Source organism: Zonotrichia albicollis, chromosome 1, assembly GCF_047830755.1.
Source record: "Zonotrichia albicollis isolate bZonAlb1 chromosome 1, bZonAlb1.hap1, whole genome shotgun sequence".
Classification (NCBI taxonomy): domain Eukaryota; kingdom Metazoa; phylum Chordata; class Aves; order Passeriformes; family Passerellidae; genus Zonotrichia; species Zonotrichia albicollis.
In genome coordinates, this window is record NC_133819.1 from 133,332,908 (window position 1) to 133,344,699 (window position 11,792).

Genomic DNA, 11,792 nt, shown 5'->3' on the forward strand with positions numbered 1-11,792 from the left:
ATGCTTTCCAACTGAGCAAATGCTGCAACGAGTTCATGGGAGAAGGCCTCAAGGCACCCCTGACTTTGGCACCATCATCCCATAGACACTCCATACATTTTTGGCACCTTGCAACAGATACACTGACAGCCACAGGATTGATGGAAAGGGAAAGAAGCTGTTGTGCAGTCAAAAGAGAATGTGCTCAGATTTCTGAAGCCATTTGAAAGAATGCCAGAATGATACTGGATTTCGGCATTCTTAAGCTCCTTTAAGATGATGCAGCAAGTGGTCTTTTCCACATGTGATGATGTATTTCAGGACAAGAGTTTCTTCAAGATTTTCCAAGCCTGTGGGCTCCTGATCCTTTTTCAAATTATAGAGATGATAGCATACTGGGGAGAATTGTGATTAGTTTAAACTCTCCACAGCTGCAAGAGATGAATGTAAAAATTCCACCCAAAAATCCACTTCTTCTGGATTGAATTTACCTACATGACACAGAGTCCTGGCCAAGGGACCACTTAAAAGAGCTGGAGCAGCATCAATGCTATTTAGTTTCTTCCATCACATCAACCCAGCAAAAGCTCACATCTCTTCTACCCAACACATTTCCCGCAGCAGCACTGCCATGGATCAGGCAGGGTATTAACAGCGACCTGAGATATGTGGGGAGGAAAATGGAACAATGAAATAAATGTGTAAGTACAAGGGAATTCAGACAGGGCTTGCAACTCATTAATTGAAATACACAAAGAATTGTAAAATACAATTGTTACCGAGAGGCTTTGCTTGGAGTTCTTAAGGACAGCAGACCCCACCTCATCACAGGCTGGGAAATCTTGAGCCATCTTGGCAACAGGAGGGTACAAGCACCGTGCTTTCTGTCTCAGCTGACCTAAGGATGGCAGTGCTCTGTTTAGCTCAAGAGGACCTCTCTCAATTGCTTCATTATATTTCTAAAAAAATATCATACTATGCAGCATTGACTGACACTCTGGGCCCACCTCGGGACATCTCCCCTCCCGTGTGTCTCTGACGAGAGGGAAGGGGGAGCTAGCCTTGGCAGACCACTGACTGACACCTCGCACGTTTGTCCGGATTTATTATCAGGATTTATTATCAGGGCCATAGGTGAGAGCCACCTTTATGGGGTTTTCCTCAAAAATGCCTGCCCCCATTTCCCAGGCGCTATGGGGGATGCCAGCTGGGGAGTGATCCTGCTTTTAAGGGGACTGAGGCCACTCTCTCCACAACTGTTCCGAATCTACGCCAAAAAAAACCAAACCAAAACAAAAAATTAAAAAAACAAAACCAGGCTTCTCCCGCGGGACTTAGCAAAGCCGAACCGTTTGGCTGTGCTCTAAACAGACCAATATCCAGCGCAGTGAACTGTATGACAGACGCATTTAAGTTTAACCTTTATTTTAAACCTTTCACTGAGCCCCGGGAGGAAGACGGGCCCAAGTACCAAACCACGCGTCTTTTCCGTAACCAGTCATGATAAAGCGGTGAAGCCTATTACAGCATGGGTAGTCGTGGCCGAGTGGTTAAGGCGATGGACTAGAAATCCATTGGGGTCTCCCCGCGCAGGTTCGAATCCTGCCGACTACGGCCGCAGCCTCGTGGCTTTGCGTTTTTCTTTTTTCTTCTCTTCCCCGTTGTTCACTGCCGAATCCCGGGAGCGGCGGCGCGGAGCGGCAGCCGCGCCCCGCGCCCCTCAGGAGCCCCAAAGCCGCCCCCGACCCGGCCGGGCGGGCGGGCAGACCCCGCCCCTGCCGGCGCCGCCTTGGCAACCGCGGGGCGGCAAGATGGCGGACGATCTGGACCGGCTGCTGGACGAGGTGGAGAGGCGGCTGTGCCACCGGCGCGGCGGCGGCGGCGGCGGCGGCAGCCAGGAGCAGCCCGCGGCGGCCAAGGAGGGCAGGTTAGCGCTCCCGCCGCGGTCCCGCCGCCCTCACACTCCCCTCCCCGCCGGGCGAGGCGCCCCTGGGTGGAGCGCAGCCCGTCCCCGGCTGCCCCGTGCGGCTCGGCCTCTCAAAAACCCAAAACAGACGGGCTCAGGAGCCGGAACCGGGCCGGAGGTCGGCGAGTGTCACCTCAGCCCGTGTTGTGAAAGACCCAGATCGTGTGCCAGCGAGTTTAGTTATTTCAGACAGGTTTTGTCTCCTGCGTGTACTGCAACCTTGGATTAAAAATGGCGTTAAAAACTGCGCTGGTTTGCCTTCTGGGTTGGGGATTACTTGGCTCTGTTACTGACCTTTATATTATAACCTTTCTATATACAACTGACCTCAAATATCCATAAATCTCACGATTTAGAGCAGGAAAAACTTTAGCAATAGCATTATCAAAGTTTTTATTCTCTTGATACTTCAGTCATTTCACTGAAATTACAGAATATTCTGCAGTGGAAGGGACGCACCAGGATCACTGACGTCCAGCTCCTGGCCCTGCACAGGACACCCCAAGAGTCACACACCAAGTGCCTGAGAGCATTGTCCAAGGGCTTCCTGGGCTCTGTCAGGCTGGTGCTGTGACCACTTTCCTGGGGAACCTGTTCCGCTGCCCAAACACCTTCTGGGTGAAGAACCTTTTCCTGATATCCAGCATAAACCTCCCCGACACAGCTTCATGCTCTTCTCTCTGGTCGGTTTTTTCTGTTCATAATTTTTCTGTTCATACTTTATTAACCATATCCACTACAGTAAGCACTTACATGCTACACTTTGAGGTATCTGCCTCAAATTCCACAACTTTCAAAATGGTGATTTTGCAAGTTTGGTCCTTGCTTACAGTACTGCCAAGCATTCGGTGTCTGACATCACAGCCTGCCCTCAGGCTTCCATCCCAGACATCAAGTTTCCATCCTGGCCCTGACAGGCATATTTGCCTGCCCTTGAGTTTCCATCCCGACCATCAAGTTTACATCCCAGCCCTCACAGGCATCTCAGACTCCCTCTGGAAGGTCTGTGGACCAGAGAGGCTTGGCCAGATGTCTCCTCAGATGGGCTGCTGGGCACTTACCCAACACACATTTCAGAGTCTCAGGAATGGATCTTGAAAAGTCCAATGACTAATGCAAGACCAGTAAGACCAGCACCTTTGACCACATTACTGGACTTCCACATTGTTTGCATAATGGCTAGATGAGCACTTAATTTTAGTCAATCTAATTACACTCTTGGAAAAACTATTACACAGTTTTCCTCTTTCTCAGGAGTAGATTTGTTCTTGATTGGTTCATGCAGCAGTACTGCAGGCCTCTTTCTTTGACAAAGAGCTAACAAACAGCAGGCTTGAGTGTTACTTGAGCAAAAGCAAAGTGCGGGTGATCTTTCTAAATGCATCCAGTTCTGCAGGAATTCTCTTCAGGACCCCTGCAGTTGTGTAGCTTGAGTAGTGACCTTCCTCTGACCTTACCACATTGATGCTGCTGAAGCTAAATGTGAAAAATCAGGGTTGTCCAGTTAATTGCCCAGTAAGTGTAGCAGGGGTTATACTGTCACAGTTTTATTCACAGTTGGGCGTGGTTGGAAATAAAAGAAGCAAGCAAAAATAAGACCTATGATGGGACAACTCAACAGTCACTGAAAGGTGTTATCCTGCAGTTTACATCTGTTTAGTCATTGTTTGGATGGCTTACCTGAAGTACTACAAAAATATTAGGGGAAAAAGGTTGTAACTGTTTGTATTTTTTAACTCACAGTTCTTACAATTGCTATAGTCTTGCTACAAAAATAAAGGCTGATTTATTTATTTTTCAGATCAGCTAAAGTGTTAATGAGTGCTGGCAGCAGCGAAGAAGATCTGGATGACATTATTGAAGAAATCTGTAATGACAGCAGCTTTGCCAAAACACCTCCAGTGAGTAGGGGTTTGCAGAAATTCAGAACAAGTCAGGTTCAACAAGGGAAGTGAAAGCACCATAAGCTAAAACTTTTAAAGCAAAACATGAATGAAAACAACCTGTAGAATAAACTTGGAAAACAAAACAGAAAGGAAAATGCAGTAATCCTGTGAGGAGCAGGAGAGATATACTTACCTAGGCAATAAGGGGAAATTAAAAGACATGCTAGTTCAGAATAGAGCACAGTGTCAATGCTCAGAATCATAGAATGGTCACAGTTGGGAGAGGGACCTCTGGAGATCATCTGGTCCAACCACCTGCTTCAGCAGGACTGCCTAGAGCCAGTTACCCAGGACTGTGTCCTAATGGCTTTCAGTTATCCCTGAGGATGTAGGCTGCAGCCTCTCTAAGTAGCCTTTTCCAGTGTTTGACCACCCTCATAAGTCATAAAGATTTTTTGTATGTTTGAGTGGAAATTCTTGTACTTCAGTTTGTACCCATTGCCTCTCCTGTCAGTGATCCCACTGAGAGGACTCTGACTACGTCTTCTTTATTTCTCCCTGACATACCTTCATAAGGTTCTCCTGACCATTGTTTCCTCCAGGCTAAACAATTCCAACTCTCTTAGCTGCTACCTGGTTGTCAGATGGTCTAAATCCTTAATAACCTTCATGGTCCTTTCCTGGGCCCACTCCATTATGTCCATGCCTCTTTTGTATGGGGCATAGTGCTCCAGACATGTCTGTGAGGTCCAGTCTGGAGTAATGTGACCTGTCCTGGTCTTCAAATACAAGAGAGAGCTGGAGCTACTGGCAAACCTCCAGCAAAGGCCCGTGGAGATGGTTACAGGACTGAAATGCCTGTCATATGAGGAGCAGCTGAGAGAGCTGGGGCTGTTCAGTCTGGGGAAGAGAAGGTTCCAGGGAGATCCTATCAATGTGTGTAAAGAGCTGTGGGTGTAGTAAAGGACAGGCCAGACTCTCCTCCATAGTGCCCAGTGACAGGACAAGAGGCAATGAGCATACATTGAAACACACAAAATACCATCAGTACACAAGAAAACACTTTTCTTACTGTGAGGGTGGTTAAACACAGGGACAGTCTTCACAGAGAGGTTGTGGAGTCTCAGTCTGTGGAGGTGTTCAAAATGCAGCTGGACACAGTCCTTGGCAAGCTGCTGAAACTGACCCTGTTTTGAGCATGGGAAGGTCCCTTCCAGCTGAAACGATTCTTGATTCTGTCTCATCAGTGCTGAGTAGAGAGGAAGGATCCCCTCCCTGGACATGCTGGCAGCACCCCTCCTGATGTATCCCAAGACACTGTTGGCCCTCTGTGCTGCAAGGGCGCGTTGCTGGCTCATGGTCAGCTTGATACCGACTGAACTTCCCACAGCCCTCTCTGCAAAGCTGCTTTCTGCCTGGCCAGCCCACATGGTGTTCTGTGCATAAGGATTATTCCTCCCCTGGGGGGGAGTCTGCATTTCACCTTAGCTGAACTTGGAGATTCTTCTCACCCCATTTCTGGAAGTCATGTGAGGTCCCTCTTAATGGCAGCTCAATCATCTGATACACCAGCCACTGCTCCCCGTTTTGTATTCTCTGCAAATGTCCTCTCACTTCACAGCAGGAGATGGAGATGAAGCTGCAAGTTTACATTCTCAAGACAGTTACCGTGATAGAAGGCATTGAAAATTGATATTCATTTGGGTATCAGCAGTAGAAAATGCTGTTACTTACACTTCATAACCTCCTGCAGATTCCCTTATGTTCATGAGTGACATTGATTTTGTTTTGTTTGTCTTTGATTTTTTACAGAGTGACTAAATGTGAACCAACAAAAAATACTTCTATACATCTGAAGGAGAGAGAATTATGCCAGTAAATTTGTATAATTTTATCATTTTATATCCCTAGAACTTCCCATTCAGGAACTAGAGTTCTCATATTCTAGAATTCAAATAAACTCTTCTGTGTGCAGTAAATAAGAAACCTTTCAAAAACTCTATTTTTTTGAATATATAAGTTCTTGATGGGTTTTAATGAAACAAAAGCTAAAAAACATCTAGGAAGAGGGTTCCAAATTATAACTGGTTTTAAAAGCAAAATTAGTTAAAGGAGGGCATGAAATGCTAAGTCTTGATTTTAAAGTCTTAGTGATCATGTGGTGGGGAATTCCTTCACCCAGAGCTGGAAATTCAGTGTGGGAAGAGAAACCTTGTTCCTTATTTACCTGTTATTTCAGAGCCTCACAAACTTGAACAAGAAAATTCCACAAGTCTTAGTCCCCTTCTTCTGTGACTGAGATTTTCTGGCTCCTGCTTATTAAGTAAAACAGAATATTGTGACTTTGCTGTAATGCTGCATTTTATTCTTTGGTTGTTTTTAAACAGAAATTGAAGTCTAATTCTGCAAGTCTCACACCTGAAAGAAATAGTGTTGTTGTACAGGCACATGGGAAAAGGTAGGTGAAAAATGTTCTGGCTTGTTGGACATTGCTTGATTATAACTTCTTATCAGGCTGACAATACTGCTGCTGTTTAATCTATGTTGGCATTTCTTAAGACATTTGAGAGGAGATACAGTCTTTTTAAAGAAAAAAACAAAAATAAGCAGGTAATTTCAAAGAATTATGTTAATGTGTTTTTATGTGGTCCAAATAATTTATTATAAATTTTTTAATTATTTAAGCTATTGAACAACATCTTCCTTTGCCTTATGGACATATACATTTATCAAATGCAGCAATGTAGATCTTTGTATATTCAGCATAGAGAGTGTTTTTTGTAGAGTTTTTCTTTGAATACTTTGATAATGGAAATTGTAAAATTCTGTAGTGTACAAGCATTTGGATGCTTTGCTTATATATTTTTTTTATAAATACCATGCTGTTAAACTAGGAGAAATATTGTACTGTTTTTTCCAACATGTTCAATTTTTTTTAATTAATCCATATAGATGCTGTCCAGTGTACCTGGGTGGAAGCCTTTCACCATCTGGGATAGGAACAAATATTTCAAAAAGGTAGGAAACCTGAAAAATATGTGCTACTTGCTTTATCATTATTTTTATTCACAGCTGTGTTTCTGTGGTGGTACAAAATTCTGCATTTGAACTGGGCAGGACAGCCTTACAGTCATCTAAGGAAGTGGATGCCTGTAACTGCACTTGAAATCAGCTGATCCCTTCCAGTCCTCTGTTGTTGACCACCTGGCTTTTTGCTTGTTTGAAGTTGTGAAAAATGCTTGCAAATGAGACATGAAACCAAGAATCAGTAACAAGTAGTTAAGGAAATTGCTGCTGTGTTATTTTCCCTGCCTCTCTTTATCTTTGTGTGTGATGCCAAGTACATGACTTAAATCAGTGGTTGGGCTGGTTGAAGTCTCCCAGAACCTGAACTGAAAATGGTCAGAGTGCTTTGCAATTGCAGCTGAATTCAGCAGAAGAGATACTTTGATGATTTATCCACAACATCCTTTAGAACATTACTGCATTTCCATGTGGCATTTTTTGTAGTAAATAATTGTGCACTCAACACATATTTGTATGCTGTCCAGGTGTTGTATCAGTGAGGAAGACTAAGGAGAATATATCAAATGAATATCAGTTTATTTTATGAGTTCAGTGAGGATAGGAACCTGTAAAAATAATACATGAACATATAATTAAATCACATACCATAATTCTGAACATGCCAGAGATGTAAAGGCTTTAAGATTAGGTGACATTACTTCTAGTGTTTCTGAGTGCTGTACTTTGACCCATTTATGGTGGATGTATGTTGTATCAGTCAGCTTCTCTGATTGTTCTTCTTTGTCCAGGGCGTGTGATCGGCTGCGCTGCACTGCTTGTGACTTCCGCGTGTCGCTTTTCAATGACTACGTCTGGGATCAGTCCTGTGATTATCTTTTCTTCAGGTGTGTCTGGGGTGGGTGTGTTGTGCTGCCATGCTTTTAGGCTCAATAAGAGCAGAAAAGATGAAAAGCCCTTAGCACTGCATGCTGCCTGTTTGGGATCAGGTGGGACAGTCTGTGGGGAGGGGGAAGCAACATCTCCCAAAATCTGTTTTTGTCCTTTCCTATCTCTTCTTCTATGACACTCCCTCTGCTTTTAAAAAGAATTCAAGTTTCATGGATGAAAACCCCAGCTTATTGCTGAAATAAGGTAATCCATGTGATAGGTTGGACTCTGCCAACCGGTGCAGGGTATCTACAATGTCAGCAACATGAATACAGGCTGTTCAGCATGTGCTTTGCACCCCACCTGCACTCTTACAGACTGTGATGGTTTCAAGGCAGATGTTCTTTTTTCCACTATCAGGTGTGCTGTCACGTTCAGTGAAAATCAAATAGCTGTATTTCTTAACAGATTTCTTTATTGAAGCAAATTTTGGTTAAATTGAGAGGTGGATTTTTGTTTTCTGCTCGTATTGTGATGTTTTTAATTCTTTAAATAGTTTTTGAAGACTTTAAAGTAAGGAGTTCTTATTTTCTGTTTCTCTGAAGCTTATGCCAAGACTTGGTGAAAGATAGTGTAGTAGGCATGTTCCTAATAGATAAAAGATTTGGATTCCTCTTAGTACAGCCTCTGTAACTGATGGAAGACGTGGATGTGTTCAGAGTTATGTGCTTGAGAGTGATGTGACAGTCAGAGTGATGTGACAGTAAGAACATTAATGGGGATACCAGCTCCTTTTCCATTATTTTGCCTGTGTTACATCTTTGGTTATTCCAGTATTTTTCGTCCAGTCTCAAAATTTGTATTTCTTATTGAATATCATTATTTTTCCCATTATTTAAAGCAGTTTTTAAAATTCCATGCTGCACTAGTCTTCCTAAGATTAGTTCGGTAGTGGAAACGGTCTAAACAAAAGTGGGATTCTTTTATTTACCCAAAGTCAAGATTATTTTACTTCTCAGATCTTGAAATTAATAAATGAAACAAAAGAAGAAAATCATATGAACGTCAGTAGTATCAGATACCTGTAACATTGATTAAAATCTGTAATCTGTAGCAAGAGATTTAACTGTTAATTTTGACAAACCTGAATTTTAGAAAGCAAACTTTAAGGTTAAACATTTTCCTTCCATCAATAGGTGTCTGATCTCTTTTTCTAAAAATTCTTCCCTTGATACTTGTTTTGAGTTTTCTTTATTTAACTGGGCTTGTTAATGTTGTTTTTGAGCAATTCAGTGTCCAGTGGCCAGGAGGAGGCCCTAAGAGCAGAGATAGCTAAAATGCTACACTTTCACTTGGTTTTTTTGAAAAAACTTGTTCTTGTCATAACATGCTGATTTTTCATTTGTTATGGTTAATGGCTGCACAGGAATTATTTGTGGTTTGATGTACATTCTACCCTTTTATGGCCATTTCATTTCAGTCACTTTAGCAATCACCTTGAGTAGTAGTTCCTGATGAAAAATTTAACTCCATCATGTTACCCATTATGCATAGCAATTTTTACAGTAAGTTTGATAAGATAAATACATTTTTGGGTAATTTTTTAACACAAGAATTAGCTCTGCTTGGTTTTCTTCACAGTTCTTTCTCTGGAGGCTGACTGGAAATATCTAAACCCAACAGATAACATTGTTTACAAAAACATCAGTCTGTAGTTTATCTGAGAACACAGAAACTACACAGCTCAGGAAAGGAGTGTTCAAAACAGAATTCAAACATATCCCTAAATTAATCTATGACAGCAGTACTCAGAATTGTCAAGATGTCTTCTGATTTGAAATGGCCTCATGAATATTTTTTCTTTAAAAAAAACCAAAACAGCCCAGCATGATCCTAAGATGAATTCACTTCTTTGGCAGGAATAACATGCCTGAGCTCAGTAAACTAAGAGCAAAGATGATAAAGAAGAAAGGAGCACGTGCATATGCTTGTCAGTGCAGCTGGAGATCCATTGATGAATTAACTGACCTCCAAACAGAGCAGCAGCTTCGCTGGGTTTGTGGTAAACATGGAGAATGAAGCCTTCTTGTGTAGGATACCTACTTGTGTGGAAGTGACTCTTAAAATCAGTTTGTTTCCTATGCAGTTCTCTGAGAACAGATGGAAAATTGAATACTTATATCTAGAAATAGATTGTAACACCCAGATTTCAACCTGAAAACTTCTTTTAAAAATTAACTGTCTTTCAATCAGTGTGGGGAGTTGAATTGTTAGGAGAAATAATCAACTTGGAGGCTTTCTGGAAGCTAAATGAGGTTAAAGTTCATACTCAGTAGTGTTAAAGAAAAGAAGGGGAAATAACAGACCTGGGCATGGGCAAAGCATCTTGAGACTCTTCCTCACATCTAGCAGAGAGCTTTATTTCCCATGTCTGCAGAATCATGGACTCAAAATGATGGTCTGGGAAACAACCATGACACACAAGCACATGAACTTCTGCACAGAAGTGAATCCTGCTCTTCTGCTTTGCTCATAGTTCTTAATGAGCAAGTGGTTGTTTGTCTCTTAAAAGATTACTATAGGATCAGCTCTCATCTTAAAGGTTTCAGCACACCCCAAAACTTTACTTACTTTTACCCACCAGTAGCCAAAACTGCAGGTGCTGAATATTTTCTTCCAGTTCCTACTGCTTTCTTCAGAGCACTTTCTGCTGACTAAGGACTTCTACCACAGTGAATTTCTTGAACTTCTCTTCAGCCCCCACTGCACAAGAAATGAAAAAATTGTTGTGCAATTATTAAATGTGCAATTTTTAAATATGCAATTTTAAAGATATTCTGAAGTCTATGTTACTCTTTTATCAGTATTTTCAATGGAAAAAGGCTCAAGATTTTAAGAGTGAGAAAATATACATCCCCACTGATGTTCAGGTTCAGACTTTTTTCAGTTTCACTTACCTTTCACTTCAGCTTCTCTTGAAAAAAAATTTGTGTTTAGATAGTGCAACTGTCCTGTTTCAACACACTCCCCTCAGTAGCATTGCTTGGTGAGTTGTCTTGCTTATAATCATTCATGAGCTTTTGCTTTTCATTATGTATAAATAACACAGAAGATAGATTTGAGTTTTTTGCAGGGGGAGAGGGAGAAAGGAATAACCAGTCCTGTCATTTACTACATTGAAAAGTGTCTCAATATGGGAAGTCTGTCTGTGTTTTTGCTGTGCAGTATGTGTATCTGTACAGATAAATTCAGAATTACTTTGGGCAATCCTAGCTTTACAGAGCCATTTCCCTTTCTCTGAAGTTGTGCTCATGGTTCTAATCTGTATGTTTGTTCTGTTTCTGAGCCTTTCTAAAACAATTGTATGGTCTTACAGAGGTGATTCCTGTGTCTGTCACCCTCTGGAAGAGCTGATCTCAGTAGTGATCGGAGGCATCATGGACTCTGCACCCTGCTCACCTTGTCCTTCCATGGGTGCTTGTTTCAGAGCCTGCAGAGCCCAGCAGTGTGCCTGGGAAGTCTGGCAGTGCTTCCTCAGTGCTCCAGACTGCTCCTTCCAGGGCCCATGCAGCCTTGCTGGAGAGTGAGAGGTGACTTGGCTTTGCAGAGGTACTACTTGGCATGATGGTGTAGACATATTCAGGGTCATGTCTTGTTTTCAGTGAATTTGGTATTTTGGGCTGAAGTTTCAACTGCTAGAATCCAAAACTGCAGTTTCAGGACCAGAGACCAGTTGACTACTGCTCAGTCAGATCCTAAAAGAGCTCTGCTTGCCTTTCTGTCCTTTGTGAAGATGTAGTCCTGGGCTGTACACAGTGAGTGTTCCAGGGTGTTCTTCAGGTGGGCCCAAGCAACTTTCATGGAGAACATCAGTGCTAAAATAAGAGAGGAACCCAGAGGGAGGTAGCAAGCTCTGGGGAAAAAGAAACCTGCTTTCCATTCTTCTCGAAGAATGCATTTCAAAAAGTGCTGAGTTGCCTTGGCTTTTCTCTTCCAAGGCTATTTGAAACTCATGACCAAGTAGTTCCACAGGGTGTCTTGACTAGAATTGTATGGAACTTGTGCCA

The 11,792-nt window shown here is 42.5% G+C and overlaps 1 protein-coding gene and 1 non-coding gene across 2 annotated transcripts; both read left to right on the forward strand.

Annotated features, from left to right (window-relative positions):
* Window positions 1-1,511: 1,511 nt before the first annotated feature.
* Window positions 1,512-1,593, forward strand: TRNAS-AGA (transfer RNA serine (anticodon AGA)). Its single transcript has one exon. It is a non-coding gene; the product is annotated as a tRNA-Ser (tRNA).
* A 49-nt stretch (window positions 1,594-1,642) lies between these two features.
* On the forward strand, window positions 1,643-9,959 carry CFAP418 (cilia and flagella associated protein 418). The gene is made up of 6 exons (XM_005479489.4): window positions 1,643-1,906; window positions 3,747-3,846; window positions 6,219-6,289; window positions 6,784-6,849; window positions 7,647-7,742; window positions 9,645-9,959. Exons 1-6 carry the CDS (start codon window positions 1,791-1,793, stop codon window positions 9,802-9,804), a joined length of 609 nt encoding a protein of 202 aa, XP_005479546.2. The 5' UTR covers window positions 1,643-1,790; the 3' UTR covers window positions 9,805-9,959.
* Window positions 9,960-11,792: the final 1,833 nt, after the last annotated feature.